Source organism: Sciurus carolinensis, chromosome 9 (genome assembly GCF_902686445.1).
Source record: "Sciurus carolinensis chromosome 9, mSciCar1.2, whole genome shotgun sequence".
NCBI lineage: Eukaryota > Metazoa > Chordata > Mammalia > Rodentia > Sciuridae > Sciurus > Sciurus carolinensis.
This window is the reverse complement of record NC_062221.1, coordinates 96,714,199-96,734,197: the sequence shown is the minus strand read 5'-3', so window position 1 is coordinate 96,734,197 and position 19,999 is coordinate 96,714,199. Positions and strand designations below refer to the sequence as shown.

The following is a 19,999-nucleotide window of genomic DNA, read 5'->3' as shown; positions in this document are numbered from 1 at the left end:
GTTCACCACCCAACTCTTTCTCTGGCAGCCACAGGAGACCCAGCAGATCACTCCAAAACCAAGCGGTGTGTTGCGCAGCCTCCTCTGCAAATTTCCCCGCTTTCCGAGTTCACTGCTCCAGCGGGGGGAGAGGTGTCTTGCCGCCTGGGCAGGGCAGCCTTCCCAGGCAATGTTCCCAGGGGCCCGGACCTACCTCCTGGGCCTGGGAGCCTCACCCTTCGCAGACGAGTTTCCTTAGGTTGCCCCTCCTTAGAGAAGCTGTGCGCAGTCCTGGAAACTTCGATCCGCCGTTTTTCCGCTCCGTTTTTTCACTCCGCTTCGCTGTCTGTGTTAACCGCTCCTGTGGGGGGAGGGGCATCTCGCCAAGCCACTCTACTTCACAAAGTTCTCTGCGTTCAGGGGCTACCCCCCCATCGGGGACGCCTCCCCAATGGGAGAAACTCACCCAGCGGCTTTGAGTTGATCCCAAGTCACTGACTATCTCCTCTTTTGAATCTTGAGTCCTGGAGCAACATGAAATGCAGCCGCCCTCTAGTCCGCCATCTTGAAAAACCTAGCCCATTTGTTGATTGAATTATTTGTATTCTTGGTGTAGAGGTTTTTGAGTTCTTTATAGATTCAGGAAATTAGCGCTCTATCAGAAGTATGAGTGGCAAAGATATTCTCCCACTCCGTAGGCTCTCTTTTCACATTACTGATAGTTTCCTTTGCTGAGAGAAAACTTTTTAGTTTGAATCTATCCCAGTTGTTGATTCTTGCTTTTATTTCTTGTGCTATGGGAGTCCTGTTAAGGGAGTCTGATCCTAAGCAAACAAGTTGAAGATTTGGACCTACTTTTTCTTCTATAAGATACAGGGTCTCTGGTCTGATTCTGAGGTCCTTGATCCATTTTGAGTTGAGTTTTGTGCAGGGTGAGAGATAGGGGTTTAATTTAATTCTGTTGAATATGGATTTCCAGTTTTCCCAGCACCATTTGTTGAAGAGGCTATCTTTTCTACATTGCATATTTTTGGAACCTTTGTCTAGTATGAGAAAATTGTATTTATTTGGGTTTGTGTCCATGTCCTCTATTCTGTACCATTGATCTACCTGTCTATTTTGGTGCCAATACCATGCCGTTTTTGTTACTATTGCTTTGTAATAGAGTTGAAGATCTGGTATTGCGATACCCCCTGCTTCGCTCTTTCTACTGAGGATTGCTTTAGCTATTATGGGTTTTTTATTCTTCCAGATGAATTTCATAATTGCTTGCTCTATTTCTGCAAGGTACATCATTGGGATTTTAATTGGAATTGCATTGAATCTGTATAGCACTTTAGATAGTATGGCCATTTTGACAATATTAATTCTTCCTATCTAAGAACATGGGAGATCTTTCCATCTTCTAAGGTTTTCCTTAATTTCTTTCTTTAGTGTTCTGTAGTTCTCATTGTAGAGGTCTTTCACCTTTTTGTGATATTGATACCCAAGTATTTTATTTTTTTCGATGCTATTGTGAATGGGGTAGTTTTCCTAATTTCTCTTTCTGAAGACTCATCACTTATGTATACAAATGCATTGGATTTATGAGCATTGATCTTATAACCTGCTACTTTACTGTATTCACTTATGAGTTCCAAAAGTTTTCTGGTGGAATTTCCTGGTTGGTCTAAATATATAATCATGTCATGAGCAAACAGGGATAGTTTGAGTTCTTCTTTTCCAATTTGTATCCCTTTAATTTCTTTGGTTTGTCTCATTGCTCTGGCTAGAGTCTCAAGGACGATGTTGAATAGAAGTGGTGAGAGAGGGCATCCCTACCTTGTTCCAGTTTTTAGGGGAAATGCTTTCAGTTTTTCACCATTTAGAATGATATTGGCCATGGACTTAGCATAGAAGACCCTTACAATGTTAAGGAATGTTCTCACTACCCCAATTTTTTCTAGTGTTTTGAGCATGAAGGGATGCTGTTTTTTATCGAATGCTTTTTCTGCATCTATTGAAATAATCATGTGATTCTTAACTTTAAATCTGTTGATATGAATGACATTTATTGATTTCCTGATGTTGAACCAACCTTGCATCCCTGGGATAAAATCCACTTGATCGTGGTGCACTATCTTTTTAATATTTTTCGTATTGGATTTGCTAAAATTTTGTTGAGAATTTTTGCATCGATGTTCATCAAGGATATTGGTCTGAAATTTTCTTTCCTCGATGTGTCTCTGTCTGGTTTAGGTATCAGGGTGATATTGGATTCATAGAATGAGTTTGGGAGGTTTCCCTCCTCTTCTATTTCATGGAATACTTTGAGGAGTATTGGAATGAGCTCTTCTTTAAAGGTTTTGTAGAACTCGGCTAAGAACCCATCTGGTCCCGGACTTTTCTTTGTTGGTAGGCTTTTGATGACCTCTTCTATTTCAGTGCTTGAAATTGATTTATTTAAGTTGTGTATGTCCTCCTCGTTCAGTTTAGGTAATTCATATGTCTCTAGAAACTTGTTGATGTCTTCGAGGTTTTCTGTTTTGTTAGAGTACAGATTTTCAAAATAGCTTCTAATTATGTTTTGTATTTCACTCGTGTCTGTAGTGATATTTCCTTGTTCATTCCAAATTTTAGTAATTTGAGTTTTCTCCCTCTTTTTCTTTTTTAGTGTGGCTAAGGGCTTATCAATTTTGTTTATTTTTTCAAAGAACCAGCTAATTTTTTTTTTGTCAATTTTTCCGATTGTTTCTTTTGTTTCAATTTCATTGATTTCAGCTCTGATTTTAACTATTTCCTGTATTTTACTATTTTTGGTGTTAGTCTGTTCTTATTTTTCTAGGGCTATTGAGCTGCAGTGTTAAGTCATTTATTTGTTGATTTCTACTTCTTTTGTTGAATGCGCTCCATGAAATAAATCTTCCTCTAAGTACTGCTTTCATAGTGTGCCAGAGATTTTGATATGATGTGTCTTTGTTCTCATTTACATCTAAGAATTTTTTTATTTCCCTCCTGATGTCTTCTGTTATCCATTCATCATATAATAGTGTATTATTTAATCTCCAGGTATTGGAGAAGTTTCTGTTTTTTATTCTGTCATTTATTTCTAATTTCAATCCATTATAATCTGATAGAGTACAAGGTAGTATCTCTATCTTCTTGTATTTGCTAACAGTAGCTTTGTGGCATAAAATATGGTCTATTTTAGAGAAGGATCCATGTGCTGCTGAGAAGAAAGTGTATTCGTTCTTTGTTGGATGGTATATTCTATATATGTCGGTTAAATCTAAATTATTGATTGTGTTACTGAGATCTATGGTTTCTTTATTCAATTTTTGTTTGGACGATCTATCCAGTGGTGAGAGAGGTGTGTTAAAATCGCCTAGTATTATTGTGTTGTGGTCTATTTGATTTCTGGAATTGAGAAGGATTTGTTTGACGTATGTGGATGAGCCAATGTTCGGGGCATAGATATTTATGATTGTTATGTCTTGCTGATTTATGCTTCCCTTAAGCAGTATGTAATGTCCTTCTTTATCCCATCTAACTAGTTTTGGCTTGAAGTCCACATTATCTGAAATGAGGATGGATACTCCAGCTTTTTTGCTGTGTCCGTGTGCATGGTATGTTTTTTCCCATCCTTTTACCTTTAGTCTATGGGTATCTCTATGAGATGAGCCATTTGCAGGCAGCATATTGTTGGATTTTTCTTTTTAATCCAATCTGCCAGTCTATGTCTTTTGATTGATGAGTTCAGGCCATCAACATTCAGGGTTATTATTGTGATATGATTTGTATTCCCAGTCATTTGACTCATATTTCTTTTTTGACATGATTTGGTTTCTCCTTTATTTGGCTATTCCTTTAGGCTAGCGCCTCCTGTTGCTGATTTGCATCGTTGTTTTTCATCTCTTCCTCATGGAATATTTTGCTGAAAATGTTCTTTGTAATACTGGCTTTCTTTTTGTAAATTCCTTTAGCTTTTTTTTTTTTTATCATGGAAGGATCTTATTTTGTCGTCAAATCTGAAAGTAAGTTTTGCTGGGTATAAGATTCTTGGTTGGCATCCATTTTCTTTCAGGACTTGGTATATGTTGTTCCAGGCCCTTCTAGCTTTTAGGGTCTGGATTGAAAAATCTGCTGATATTCTTATTGGTTTCTCCCTGAATGTAATTTGATTCTTTTCTCTCGCGGCCTTTAAAATTCTGTCTTTATTTTGTATGTTAGGTATTTTCATAATAATGTGCCTTGGTGTGGGTCTGTTGTAATTTTGTATATTTGGAGTCCTATAAGCCTCTTATACTTGGTTTTCCATTTCGTTCTTCAGATTTGGGAAATTTTCTGATATTATTTCATTGAATAGATTGTTCATTCCTTTGGTTTGTTTCTCTAAGCCTTCCTCAATCCCAATAATTCTTAAATTTGGCCTTTTCATGATATCCCATAATTCTTGATTCATGATTTCTTATCATCGTCTCTTTTTGGCCAACTTTGTTTCAAAATTAAATATTTTGTCTTCAGTGTCTGAGGTTCTGTCTTCCAGGTGTTCTATCCTATTGGTTATGCTTTCTATGGAGTTTTTAATTTGATTTATTGTTTCCTTCATTTCAAGGATTTCTGTTTTGTTTTTTTTTTTTCCAGTATCTCTAACTCTTTATTGAAATGATCTCTCGCTTCCCGTATTTGGTCTTTTAACTGTTGATTGGTGCGATCATTTAATGCCAGCATTTGCTCTTTCATCTCCTCCTTCAATGCCTGCATTTGCTCTTTCATCTCCTCGTTTGCTTCCCTGATTGTTTTAATTATGTACATTATGAACTCCCTTTCTGACATTTCTTCTGCTGTGCTGTCATTGGGTTTTATTGATATAGTATCTAGGTTTGTTTGGGCCATTTTCTTCCCTTGTTTTCTCATATTGGTCAGATGTCAATGGGACTCTGAGATATTGCAGATTTCCTCTATTGGCTTATAGTGTCCCTGTAGATTTCCAGTGCATCACCTCCCAACCTTCAGTAGCCTGAAGTCTTGGAGGAACTTGATAATGCAGTGCTTCAGAAGAAAGCTGCCCCTAGCCCGCTACTGGTTCCAGGGCTTGGAGATGGCTCTGTGCGGAAAGGCTCTCACTGGGGGGGCTGCTCTGAGAAGCTGGAGAAGCTGGCCGTGTGGGAGGAGCCCATCACCAGAGTGTGCAGGGCTACCTGGGGAAGACTCTAGCTGCTCTGCCCTGCTCTGATAAGCCGCTCCTATTCGTGCCTGCCGCCCAGGTCGAGCTTCACCCAGTGGGGGAGACTCACCCCATGGCTTTATTTTAGTCCGAGTTTCTCAATGCCTCCCCTTCTTGAATCCTGGGTTCTGGAGCAACTGGGGATGCAGTCACCCTCTAGTCTGCCATCTTGGATCGCCCCATGGAAAGAGCCTGCGACCCGAGAGGGGCAGGGCTGCCTGGAGAAGTCTCTGGCTGCCCTGCTCTGGTCCCAGTGGCTGCCTGCGGGTCGGAGCTCTCCGCTGGCTCGGGGACTTTTGGCTGACTCTGTGTTGGTCTGCTCCGAGAAGCTAGCCCTGAAAGGCGCCTCCCGCTGGAGGGGGCCGGGCTGCTTGGGGAAGTCCCTGACTGCCCTGTCCTTGTCCCTGAAGCTGCCTGTGGGCTGGAGCTCGCTGTGCTGCCTCCGGGACTTGGAGCTGGTTCTGTGCAGAAAGGCCCAGAATGTTATTCTTAAAACACATTCTTTCCATGCATAAAATTTGTTTGTTCCTGTTTTGCATAGGAAAATTTCCATATTCATTTCAGTGAGTTCAGTAGTCCAGCATAAAACAGCCCCTTCCTGTTCCTGAAAACTTACTCCATACACTCTAGCCACATTGCTTTTCTGCTAGTTCCATGACTATTTAAAGATCTTTCTTGACTGAAAACTACACCTTTTAACTTCCAATATTCTCCCTATCCCCCTGCACACCCTTCCCCTCACTTCTACAATATTTCCATAGAACGTTAACAAAAGTAGGAGTCCAACTAAAGGTTTTTAATTCCTGTCCTTTAATTTCAATGATTATATTTTTTATAATTTATATTTCATTTGTTTGCTTATATACATACATTTATCTAGCCTGTCCATTAAATGTAAATAACAAGAAGAAAGAAGTTATAATGTCTGCCAGGTTTACCACTCTAAGTTGCATATCCAGCATAGTATCTACCTCAAAGGAGTCACTAAACAAAATATTTAATGAATGAATGACCATTGCTTGAAATCCAAAAGAAGCCTGTACAAAATTCTGATTTCTCGAGAGCATGTTGCAGAAGAACTCTTTCACACTTTCTAAGTAGATTTTCTTGGTAACAGAAATTTAGACAGTTGATTTAGATTTCTTAAAACGAATCCTTTTAAATTATGGCACAGATTTATTCTTTGTTCAGCCACTTATACTGTGAGTTATTTTTTAAAGTATCCATCATAAGCTCTGCTCTCACAGTGTATGACTTCTGTGGTACTTCACATACAGCATTTAGCACAGTGCCTGACACTGTAGACCTTCAGGTAATATATGATCGGTAAATGATAAGAGACTGAAGTTTTAAGGACTCAGAGAAGTCTGAAGAATCATTGGCATAATTTTAAAAGATTGAGCTAATGAAAGACTGATAAGTAGTCTATGTAGTGTGATCTGTCTGGAAAACTAAGGAGAAAGAAAATTCTCACTTCTGGACAGTTTGGTTAATGCGGCTTTATGAGAAGAGAATTCTGTACATTTCTTTTAGGAACACATATTTAAGGACATATTTATTTGTGTTTAATAAAGTTAATTTAAGTAAAAGTCTAGTGACCATATATTATGTATAGCTCTTTTTATCCCTGCTGTATAATGCTTTTGTATCTTCACATTGGCAAGACACTCATAAAGGGTTTCTGCTGCCCCCAATTTCCATTTCTCTTCTACATTTTCTGCCCACTCTAAATTCATGTTCATTTGTTCTCAGTCTTTGGGGAACAGATTCTGAGTTATTGCCAAAGGTAATAAATGGAGATTTTAGCTACATACCAACCATAGTATGAAGATTGAAAATCTGAATACCATGTGTTATACGTATGCATGTTTTTATTTTCTTCAAATTTTGAAAATGATATATTTAGTAAGATAATAATTGAAGCTATCATGTAACTCAAACTAATTTTTGTTATGTATTCTTCATTCAGCAAATTTAATAAATGTAGTTACCATATCTTTTGGACATTTGCTGTCTTTGGCATTAAATATTGGAATTCATATACCCAAAGTTAGACTGTAGACTGCTTTCACTTTCTAAAGACTCCTTCCTCACTAGACTTAATCAGATATTTTTAAACATATGGTCTTTATAATTCCCATAAGAGGAAGAGCTCAAACTAGTGTAAATGACTAACTAATACTTGTTGATGAAGTTTTCAATTTATCACCATCATTGATTGTCCTATACATGTACATTTGTTTTTTTCAATTGCTTTTCTCTAGGGCCACCTTCTGCTCCTAGGAATGTGGTTTTTAACATCAATGAAACAGCCCTTATTTTGGAATGGAGCCCACCAAGTGATACAGGCGGAAGAAAAGATCTCACATACAGTGTAATCTGTAAGAAATGTGGCTTAGATCCCAGCCAGTGTGAGGACTGTGGTGGAGGACTCCGCTTCATCCCAAGACACACTGGCCTGATCAACAATTCCGTGGTAGTGCTTGACTTTGTGTCTCACGTGAATTACACCTTTGAAATAGAAGCCATGAATGGAGTTTCCGAGTTGAGTTTTTCTCCCAAACCATTCACAGCTATTACAGTGACCACGGATCAAGATGGTAAGTTCTACTGCTATTCTCTCAAAAGATGCATAATTCTTTCTTAAGCACAATATCCCTGATGAACCTGTATTCACCCTAGGTGCAATGCAACCATATATGCTATGCAGGACAGACAAGATTTTTTGGTTTTTGCTCTTGTTCTTAAGATACAGAAAGATATTTTTGATATTACTTCTTAGAAATACGGCTAATAAGATAAAATGCTCCTCCCTAATGTGTATGTATTTGTTGTTAATATAATCATATAACAATACCTCTTAATAAGTCCATATTGCTTACCACCAGGCATCAGCCATAAATAATATGTTACTCAATGAGTTGATTTTAATTGCCTCTCATGCTTCTATTCCTTTTCCGTGTCAAATACAGCAAATAGTAGTAAGAAGTTATTTTAATTGTAATTCATGTCTGTGTTATAAAAGCATTCCAGCCAGCCTGATCCACTCTAAAAAATAGCAAAAATGCATACCATATATACATATATATGTGTATATATATAAATGTGTGTAAATGGTATTTATGTATAGTTTATGACAAATAAACTGTCTTAAATATCTGATTAATTTAATTATTATGTTCCCTTTATGACACTATCAATTTCTATTGAGCTATCATCAGCCACAAAAACTTTTCTGATTTTTATAAGCATATACTGTTTAATTCCCCTATAACATGATTATATTGCAGAACACAATATAGGAAAAGCTTCAGAGATTCTAAAAAACAACTCCTTTTGAGGTGTGTTCACAAATTATATCCTTTTGAGGTGTGTTCACAAATTATATGAATACATGAGTGATTACCTTACAGCAGAAGGTTTTATGAATGAGGTTGGATATGGAGCTCAGTGGTAAAGTGCTTGCCTAGCATGTTTAAGAACTTAGGTACAATCCCCAGCACCTCCTAAAAAGAAAGGTATTATAAATGAGTACATGTATATCATATAAATTTATAAAAACAAAACTAGTTTTATGCTCCATTTTAATTTTCTAGGGAAGCCATAGCAAATACCACATAAGGAATATACATTTATTTTCTGACAGTTTCGTAGGCTCAAAGTCCAAGATCAAATTGTCAGCAGGGTTGATTTCATTCTGAGGCCTGTCCCCTTGGCTTACCAAAGGTCACTGTTTTCTCCCTTTTCTTCATAGGATTGTTTCTGTTTGTGTCTAATCTAATATACTCTACTTATAAACATGGCAGATATTAGTTTAGGACACATTCATAAGACCTAATTTTACCTTTATTCCTCTTTATGGCCTTTCTCAACATAAGGTCAGCATTCTTAAGTCCTAAGGATTAGGAATTCCACACGAATTTTAAGGGGAAGTAGGGTGTGCACAATTCAGACAGTATATAGTTGCTTTTAAAATGAACCAACTATACATATATGCAACGTGGGTGGACGTCAAAAGTATTGTGCTAACTGAAAAAACTAATCTCAAAAGAATGCATACTATGTGATTCCACTCATAGAGCATTCCTAAAATAGTGTATCTGTAGAGATGGAGAATAGATTAGTGGTTGCCAGAGGTTATACTTTTTGGGGAAACTGATAGGGATATGAAGGAATAGTGGGACAGAGCCCTCCGGGGATGACACATTTATATATCTTGACTGTGGCAGTAGTTTCAGGAAGCTATGTATGTGATAATATGCATGGAGTTACCTAGCCCCCCCCCACACACACAAACACTGTGGATTGTACTAACGTCAACTTTCAGTTTTCTTGTTCTACTATGCAAATAGTTGACATTGATAGAGACTAGACAAAGGGTGTACAGGACTTTCCTATAATTTTTTTTTTCAAATTTCTTCGAACCTAAAATACTTTAAAACACAAAGTTAAAAACGTTATTTAACCTACAAACGTATAGGAAGAAAACTAAAATTTTATTAAAAGCATAAGAAATGGATATGAAGTTAATTCAAAATACCCATAAATCCACTTACTGATAATCTTCTGAAATGCCTCTAATAAATGAAGCAAAGTCAAATACTATTGTACGATTACAGTTTTTTTTTTTTTTTTAATGTACTAAGCAATTTTCCCTTTCATTTAGAAAATAGCTTTACATTGTAGAATTTGATTTGTGGTTGTTCAAAATGGAATTCTCATTTCCTCTTTTTCCCTTTCCCTTTCTCCTTTAGTAGGTACAAAACCTTGTCAACTGTGTCATCACTGAAAAGCACATTATGGTCTTCTGTTACTCTCTGCTTTAGCAGTTTATTTCTGAGACTTTTATTGCTGTCACCTACAACAAAAATATAATCCAATTGGCTGAGCATAGAGGTGCACACCTATAATCCCAGTGATCTGGAGGCTGAGACAGAAAGATCACAGGTTCAAAACAAGCCTCAGCAAATTAGCAAGGCTATAAGCAACATACTGAGACCCTGCCTCAAAAAAAAAAACAAAAAAACAAAAAAACAATGGCTTGGGATGTGGCTCAGTGGTTAAGCACCCTGAGTGGGTGCAATCCTGGCACCAAAAAGAAAAAATATGCACACACACACACACACACATATATATATTTATAACGCACAAAAACTCAATATAACCATTCTTATCTATGGGGTGAAAACAATTAAATTTAGAAGCTTAATAATATATCATCTTTAATTTGAAAATATAAATATATTTACATAATTTCAAATATAGATATAGTATCCTTTCATTCTAGGATTATTATACAGTTTAGTCTACTTTTGTACTCATCAGAATAGAATATAAATTGATTTTCAATTTTAAAGTTGATCTTATTCATTAGTAATATGTTACTGTATGTAAAAAAATAGATATATTGATCTTGAAATAAAATACAATGTCCACATTTTGAGACTATACATTCTGGAAGGATAATATCATTAAATAATCCTCATCAGTACGTCCTAGTTGAAAAATATTAAGAAACCATTATTGTTTATTTGACTTTATCTTAGATATAAATGGTAATGAAGAATCTAAATATATTTCCATCTTCTAAGGTCTTCTTATATTTCCTTCTTTGGTGTTCTGTAGTTTTCATTGTAGAGGTCTTTCGCCTCTTTTGTTAGATTGAGTCCCAAGTATTTTAATTTTTTTGAGGCTGTTGTGAATGGGGTAGGTTTCCTAATTTCTCTTTCAGTGGATTCTTTGCTGAATGAATAGAAATGAATTAGATTTGTGGGTCTTGATTTTATATCCTGCAACTTTGCTGAATTCATTTTTTTTTTTTTTTTTTTGCGGTGCTGGGGATCGAACCCAGGGCCTTATGCTTGCAAGGCAAGCACTCTACAAACTGAGCTATATCCCCAGCCCTCTTTTTAATTTCTTCCTTCTGTCTAATTACTCTGTCTAGAGTTTCAATGATTATATTGAATAAAAGTGTTGAAAGAGGGTACCCTTATCTTGTTCCAGTTTTTAGAGGGAATGTTTTCAATTTTTTTTTCCATTTAGAATCATGCTGGTCTTGTGTTTAGCTTATATAGCTTTAACACTGTTGATGTATGTTCCTACTATCCCTAGTTTTTCTAGTGTTTTGAACATGAAGAGGTGCTGTATTTTGTCAAATCCTTTTTCTACATCTATTTAGATGATCCTCTGATTCTCGTTTTTAAGTCTTTTGATATGATGGGTTACATTTATTTCCATATGTTGAACCAACCTTGCATTCCTGGGATGAACCCCATTTGATTGTGGTACACTGTCTTTTTAATATGTTTTGTATGCAACTTGCCAGAATTTTGAGAATTTTTGCATCTATGTTCATCATGGATATTGGTCTTAAGTTTTCTTTCCTTGATGTGTCTTTGTCTAATTTTGGTATCAGGGTAATACTAGACTCATAGAATGAGTTTGGAAAGGTTCCCTCTTTTCTGTTTCATGGAATATTTTCAGGAGTATTGCTGTTAATTCTTCTTTGAGGATCTTGTAGAAGTAGGCTGAGAATCGATTTGGTCCTGGGCTTTTCTTGATGGGTAAGCTTTTGATGGTGTTTACTATTTCATTGCTTTAAATTGATCTGTTTATATCATGTATGACCTCCTGATTCAGTTTGGGTGGGTCATATGTCACTAGAAATTTGTCAATGTCTTTGATATTTTCTATTGTATTAGAGTATAAATTTTCAAAATAGTTTCTAATTATCTTCTGTATTTCAGTCATACCTATTGTGATATTTCCTTTATCATCCAAATTTTAGTAATTTGAGTTTTCTCTCTTTTCTCTTCCTTAACATGGCTCTGGGTTTATCTGTTAATTAATGTTGTCAAAAATGACCATACTAATAAAAGTGTTATACAGATTTAATGCAATTTCTATTAAAATTGCAATGACATTCTTCATAGAACTAGAAAAGCAATCATGAAATTCATTTGGAAAAATAAGAGGCACAGAATAGCCAAAGCAATTCTTAACAAGAAAAGTGAAGCAGAAGGCATCACAATACCTGACATTAAACTGTACTACAGAGCTATAGTAACAAAAACAGCATGATATTGACACCAAAACAGATATGTAGACCAATGGTACAGAATAGAAGACACAGATAAAACCACACAAATATAGTTATCCCATACTACACAAAGGTGCCAAAAACATTCACTTGAGAAAAGATAGCCTATTGAACAAGTAGTACTGGGAAAAATGGAAAACCATGTGTATTTAAAATAAAATTAAACTCCTATTTCTCACCCTGAATGAAACTCAACTCAAAGTGGATCAAAAACTTAGGCACTAGAACAGAGACCCTGTGCCTACTCTAATAAAAAATAGGCACAGATCTTCACCATGTCAGCCTAAGATCTGACTTTCTTAACAAGACCTATAAATCGCAAGAAGTAAAATCAAGAATCAATAAATGCGATAGATTAAAATTTAAAAATTTCTTCTTGGCAAAAGATGCGATCAATAATGTGGAGAAGTCATAGATTGGAAGAAAATCCTTACCACATGCACCTCATATAAAACATTAATCTCTAGGATATATAAAGAATTCAAAAACTTAACACAAAAAAATAATAATCCAATCAATAAATGGACTAAGGAAATGAACAGACACTTCACAGAAGAAATATAATTGATCAAAAAATACATGAAAAATTGTTCAACATCTCTAGCAATTAGAGAAATGCAAATCAAAGCTAAGATTCCATCTCACTGCAGTCAGAATGGCAGTCATCAAGAATACAGGCAACCATAAATGTTGGTGAGGATGTGGGGGAAAAAGTACCCTCACATATTGCTGGTGAGACCGCAAAATGATACAACCATTATGGAAAGCAGTATGGAGATTCCTCAGAAAACTTGGAATAAAATCATCATTTAACCCAGTTATCCCACTCCTTGGTTTATACCCAAATGACTTAAAACCAGCGTATCACAGTGATGCAGCCACATTAATGTTTATAGCAACTCTACTCACAATAGCAAAACTATGGAACCAGCCTAAGTGCCCTTTTATAGAGGAATGGATAAAGAAAATGTGATATACATATATATTTATATATATATATATATATGTATATATATATATATATATATATGCACACATGCTCACAATGGTGTGTGTGTATGTATATATATATACAGAGTTGTGGCACAATGGAATATTACTCAGTTTTCAAGAAGAATGAAATGATGGCATTTGCCATTAAATGGATGGAGTTGGAGAATATCATGCTAAGTGAAATAACTCAATTCCCAAAAACCAAAGACCTAATGTTTTCTCTGATATGCAGATGCCAATTCATAATGGGGGGAGGGGGCAAGGGAAGAGTAGAGTTACTTTAGATTAGGTAGTGGGGAGTGAAAGGAGGGGAGGGGATATGGGGATAGAAAGGATAGTAGAATGAAACAGACATTACTTTATGTACATATATGACTGCATGGCGGATGTGATTCTACAAAATGTACAATCAGAAAAATGAGAGATTATACCCCATTTATATATAATATATCAAAGTACATAAATGTATTTTACTGTCATGTATAACTAATTAGAACAAATAAAAAAATAAAAAAGAATCTAAATATATTTAAATTTTATTTGAAAGTACATAAAGATCTTCAACTAAAACTGTGACATATATATTTAATAAAATATTATGACCAGCCTATGTCTCAACAGCTACCTCCATGTGATGATACAAGAAAGCTTCTTCTCTTTGTGCCTGAAATTCTGAGAGATTCACATCTGTGAAAATGCAGATGTATCAGGCAAGGGTAGCATATGAAATCATTAAATCTGTGAATGTGCCACATATTATTCAAAATGGTCAGGGCTTAGTGTTGAATTTAAAAGGAGTTTATAAAAACCTGATTGTCCTAGAACCAAGTTTCAATTGTCATTGTGTATAAGCCTTTAATAAGATAATTTCACAGTTCAAATAGATGAAGGGATTTCTCTTCACTTCACTTGGAGTGTCTTTGGGAAGGAATTCTCTTTCAAGTGATTGAGAGGCAATTCCCATAGATATCTGATACACATCAGAAATTCATTGGATTATAGGGACCACAGTAAAATGGTTTGCTTTATTTTCTGTAGATTACATATCATTAATTTATACCAAACAGACAGTGATAAGTGTGATTCATAAATTGTTGACTTCTTCCACATTTTTTAGTGTATTCCTTGTGTAGAATGCTGAATGGGCATTTATGAACTTCAAAGTCTGGTGGAAAGGCCAATAATGAATAATTTCACAAAAAATGTAATTAGTGCTGTGTAAATCCAGTTAAAGAGAAACCCAGGGTACTCTGAATGCTGGAGGATAAGAGTGGATCTTCCCAAGAAAGTAATGTTTAGATTGGGTTCGGTTCTGAGGGTTGAGTGGAATGTGATTAGGCAAAATGAACCTGGGAGAAAAGAAGGAATCCTGAGTGGAAGAACCACACAGGGCCTGAGAAACTGAGGGATTAGAGATGCTGATGTATCTATGGACATAAATAAATACGCTGAGAAATATAAAATTCATAATGTATTTTATATTATATATTATATGTATTATTTATATTAGCTTATGTATAATATATGTTTTATACATTATATATGTACATAGGAAAGGAACTGAAAAGTTAATCTAAAATTGGAAACATGACTGGGTGTCAGTAAAATAGATGAAAAAAATTAGGAAAACAATCACTTATTAGAAGACAATGATACATGGCAAAGAACCAAAGGTGGAGAAAAGAAAGCAGAATAATATTGTTCATGAGGTCATACCTGTATGAGCATGGAAGTGAAATATTAGATACCAAAAATTATTGATAATTGTATCATTAATGCTTTTCTACTCCATGAATGCATAGTGTGGGGACACAAAACTAAAGTGGAAGCTTGCACTGCTTTGCCTTTTCTTTCAATGAATGTATCTTCTCATACAAGAAATATTAAGAAAACTACATTAAACAACCCTGACTTAATTGTTTGCTGTCTGTAAATAATTAAACAAATGTTAAAAAAAAAATAGAAAAAAGGTCTTTCCAAATCACTTAGAATCACTTAGCTGCAGTTAGGTGGAATGTTCCTTGATTATTCTGATTCCAGTTGGATAAATAAGATTATAGAGTTAAGACTATGACTCTCATAATTAGGAATCTTTGCAATAAATCTTAATTAACTAACTTCCCCAATCCCTTAGAGCTATATTTGGAATCTTCTTTTTTCATAGTTTATTTAAATAAGCTTGAAAGGTGTTTCATTAGGGAGCAAAACAAGAAAGCAACACCTAGAAAACACTTGATTTTAATCTTCAGTGCATGATAAGAAAACTAAGGTGTGTCCTTCAGTAAAAAGTAATTATTCAGGTAGTAAGCAGTAAAGGAAAATGTTAATCTTGGATAGTCAACCTGAAACAAATTATGTTTGTAGAAATCCTGACACATGCAAAAACCTTTAAGGAGTATGTTCAAAGTGAAAGACATGCTAAATTACAAACCAATTCTGCTGATATTTGCTAAAGGGTCTTTAAAGCAATTATTGTCAAAAGCCAGTCATCTGACTCATTGCCCTCTTAAAATAATACAACATCCCTGTCTCTGACCTTGGGTGACTACTGTATATAGGCCTGCCTTAGGCTCACATCTGATTGCAGACTTCACGTAATTGTGCTATCAGCAATAATTAATTGAACTGACATTGAAAATAGATTTAAATCAACAAAAGTCTCTATATATTCATAAATTTGATATGTCTTTTTGATGTACAGTTCACTGCATTTTGTAAATACATTCTATTTCAAATGCCAAGCTTTTTAGTGCACTGCTGGAGTAGGTAATTAGGGACAATTAGGGACACTATAGACATTCATTCATATTTATATCTGTATTTTAACGCATTTTATTTCTGGGTATCTCTTACAGTCCCCATTGTTCTCAGAAATGCTGATAACAAATAATCTTTCTTTTAAAAACTGTGCAACTCTATCCAAATTTTAAAAATAAGCATGAAAGTTTTAAATGGTTATTAGTAATACATTAAACATAAGCCAGTGGCATAAGCTTTGTTTTGTTTTTTAAAACAGGCATGATTTTTCCTAAGAGAGATGCTATACTATTTGTACTTTTCTTATTTCTTATATATAAACAAATTACAAATTCCTAAGTTACAGACCTGTTATATTGAAATATAAGATTTTCCTATCTCCTCAGGCAAAGTATTATTTCCTAAAAAGTGCATTGAATATTTTATTTATGGAAGAAGTTGAAGTGTCAGTCTACTTAATCATCATTAAATGATTTTATGGTCCTACCAAATATTGAATTAAAATAGAATCTGGATATTTGTAAGCTTTATTTTTCCCCTATGAAATATCATTTTATTGCTAGGTCTAATGTCATTTGTTGTTATGTGTCTTTTGGGTAAATGAATGATATAGAGAAGGACTACAACCTTAGAAATTAATATGCTAACAATTTGTCAATGATTCAGCTCCCAGCCAGCAGCTGTAAAAATTGAACAACTGTCCCAAAAAGTTGCATACAATACCACATGTCCTGCTATCTCATTGGACCATATTCATGTTTTTTTTTTAATAATTTGCTTTTCCAACCAATATCAAAGCAATTTGAAGGCATGATGACTTGTTATTTGACCAATAATATCTTCTACTTATTTATCTGTAACGATAAATCTGAATAATACATTAATATAAAATTGAAGTTGGTATGAGATGGTCTTTCATTTATTTACTTATTTCATTCTAAAATATGTATTGAATATTTACTATGACCAGAAACTGTTCTGTATGCTGAGCATATAACAATATAAGGGAGTAAATAGTTAACTGTTAATAATGTCTGTCTTTTTAAACATAGTATCTTAGTGGCAAGTTGTTATAGATCCCATGAGGAACTAAACAAAGTAAGAGATTTTAAAGTAAATGGGAAGAGGAGTTATGAAAAGAAACCAAAATATCTCTTGATAACATGATACTTGAACAGGTCATGAATCAAGGAGAATATATTTCCTTTTTTATATTCTAGGCTGTGTGCATAAAAAGGGCAAAGCCTTAAATTCAACCAAGAACAAGTCTGAAAAGTAACAAGAAACTATTATTGCCTATGTAGTTTTTGCCAAATACTGAATTTCATGCACATTAAGTTCTCTAAGGCTACGCCTACAGGATTTTCAGCAAAAGGTTTTAATCAACACTAACCCATTCTTTAACAGCAATCATGCTTTATTCTTGGTGATCATACATTGCTGGAGAAATGTGTTTCCTTCTGAACTTGATTTCAGGCCACTTACTTTTAGAGTCATCAGTTGTTTGAGGAATTCTCATTTACACATTGTGCAGGAAAGATGACTAAGTATTTAGTATAAAATAATAGATACTATTTCTATTTTGTTGACTTGCCCATTGCATTGACAACTTTAATAGTTTAGTAGAGATTGATTAGTAAAATGCTTTAAATCTTGTAAAAGATGAATGTGGTTAGCAGATGTTTAAATTGACGATTAGTGTATATGATCATAGTCTGCATATTCTGTAATTATCATATGATGTAAGGTTCCACTTCAAGGTAAGACAGTTGTCTAAAAAACTATTGAGCCCAATTTCATTGTTACTCTTTGTTTTGAAAATGGAAGCTAATTTGATTTCATTAACTAAACTCTGACTACAAAACAAAGCGATTATTTTGAATAACCATTTCATATGTAGTTACTAGTAAACATTGGGTTTTATTTTTCCTAATATTCTGTAAAAGCCTCTATTGCTTTGAAGTAAGTATCAATAAGGATTGAATACACATAAATGTATAGAAATAAAAGGGAAAGATTTTCAAGGTTGACAGATATTCTGATTATCATTAAAATGTGAAATTTCTTTATACTTAATGATTTATTACTTCAGTTATAATGACTGAAAAACAAATTGCTGATCTTTAATCACACAAATTCTGTATAGCATCTTCAGATTAAATAGTGTTTTTTTTTTTCTTCCATGTATTCCTCAGCACTTTTCTGTTTGGTTTGGATTCTAAACAGTCAGTTCCAGCTACCTAATTTGTAATGCCCTGTGAAAAGCGAAAATGCAGGAAGGACCCTTTGTTCAAAAAGCAGGAAAAAAGGGCCATGAAAGGTACTAAAATATAAAGCTCTTCTGTGCTTTTTCTCTCTCAGCTTGTTGTGGTGCTACTTACTTTCCATTTAATGTCCATATTTGTTAAAAAAAAAAAAAAAAGTAAAATTTCCAATTATTAGCATAAACTTTACCATTGCTCGTTAAACAGCTTAATGCCTGTAATGGATGCTAATATAAGAACATTTATCTCATACAAAATTATTGAAATTACACAATTCATTTTTCTGTAGTCACCCTAACTCCAACACTTGCCCCCGATATTATCTCAAGTAGGCTAGAACAGAGAATGTCAACCAGACACAGAAAGGTTGAAAGGAGGAAGAAAGTCCCTCAGAAACACCCCACCCAGGGAGCATTCCCTCAGGACCAAGGAAACTTGAGCAGGAGAATGAAGGTACTCCCAGGTTCCCAGGGGTCCTTCCTGGTCAATCCAGCAGCCTTTCCAATTCAAAACAAAAACCCCCCAATGATCTTTTAACCTCTTCCCTAGAACCTGCTCTTCCCTGGAACCCTATATAAGTTCTGTGAAAGGGTCACCCCCTACTAAGACATGGTATGTGCAGAAAAGAAAGAGCTATTCTGATGTGCGTGCGTGCACACACAAACATACACACAGACACACACACACACACACACCTAGATATCCCAGGTCTAGCAGACCTTCCCATAATGTCCATATCCTATGATGTCCATATCTGCAACTGAAAGCAGGGTGCATCCCAAGAATGCTGCCCACTGCCCGTCAGGTCAACACACTTGCCAATCCACATGACTTAACCCACTGGTCAGGGTCAGGGATTAGAAGACTGCATGACCAATAGGCAAGGACTATGCCAGGGGGCTCCCATCCTGTGGGTATGGTGAGGGGTTTGCTTGTAACTTGGACTTTAATCTCCAAGTGCATGCTCCAATGACTCATTAGATTTAACTTACTAAACATGAGCAGAAAAATAAAAGCTATTAAAACTTTTAGGGTGGTAGTATCTGAGCATTAAACCCAATATGGTCATGGGAGCTATGGAAGTGCATGGGTTATACACTGAGGCTGGTCCTAAAAACATTTTACTGAATAGTAATGCCATTGATTTTTCCAATTAACTTCTGTGTATTACTCAGCAACAAATACATTCAGTGACTATGATACCCCAAGATACATGTTTGAGTGATACAGGGTGCCTGCTATGGAACAGCTAATAGGCTTTCATTAAGATTTGAAAGTGAGACCCTGCCTAAATTAAAAAAAAAAAAAGACTAAATTAAAAAAAAGACTAAATCAAATATATGATATCAGATTCAATATACATTTTCAAGAACTGAGAGCCTGAAATATTACTTAGTATTCAGTACCTTAAAACATGTATGAAGTAATAAATTATTAAATAGTGATATGACAGTCAGTGAATGTTGACGTTTCACTTATCTATTTTTATGAAAGAATGCCTAGTTGTTTGACTTTACATTTATTCCGTTAGGCAGTCAGTGAAGCTTTTAGTAATGAAAGATTAAAAAGGAACAAACAGGAATTGAAAGGAAGTTCTGTAATTTGCCTAATGCTATTCTCATCATTTTGACATTCTAATAGACCTGAGAGTAGGTTTCAGTTATTGATACCTTTGTGTTTCAGCCATATGTATGTTGTTAA

At 35.1% G+C, this 19,999-nt stretch overlaps 1 protein-coding gene across 2 annotated transcripts in view; it reads left to right on the top strand.

The window, feature by feature from the left end:
* The window catches only part of Epha6 (EPH receptor A6), an 874,627-nt gene that overhangs the window by 397,008 nt on the left and 457,620 nt on the right, over positions 1–19,999 (top strand). The window contains exons 5-6 of one of the 2 annotated variants that reach the window (XM_047563345.1): positions 7,450–7,785; positions 18,230–18,355. In XM_047563345.1, coding sequence (XP_047419301.1) covers positions 7,450–7,785; positions 18,230–18,285 — 392 coding nt within the window. In that variant the 3' untranslated portion in view covers positions 18,286–18,355. Of the gene's footprint in view, positions 1–7,449; positions 7,786–18,229; positions 18,356–19,999 lie in introns of those variants that run through there. The other variant, XM_047563348.1, reaches the window with a different exon arrangement.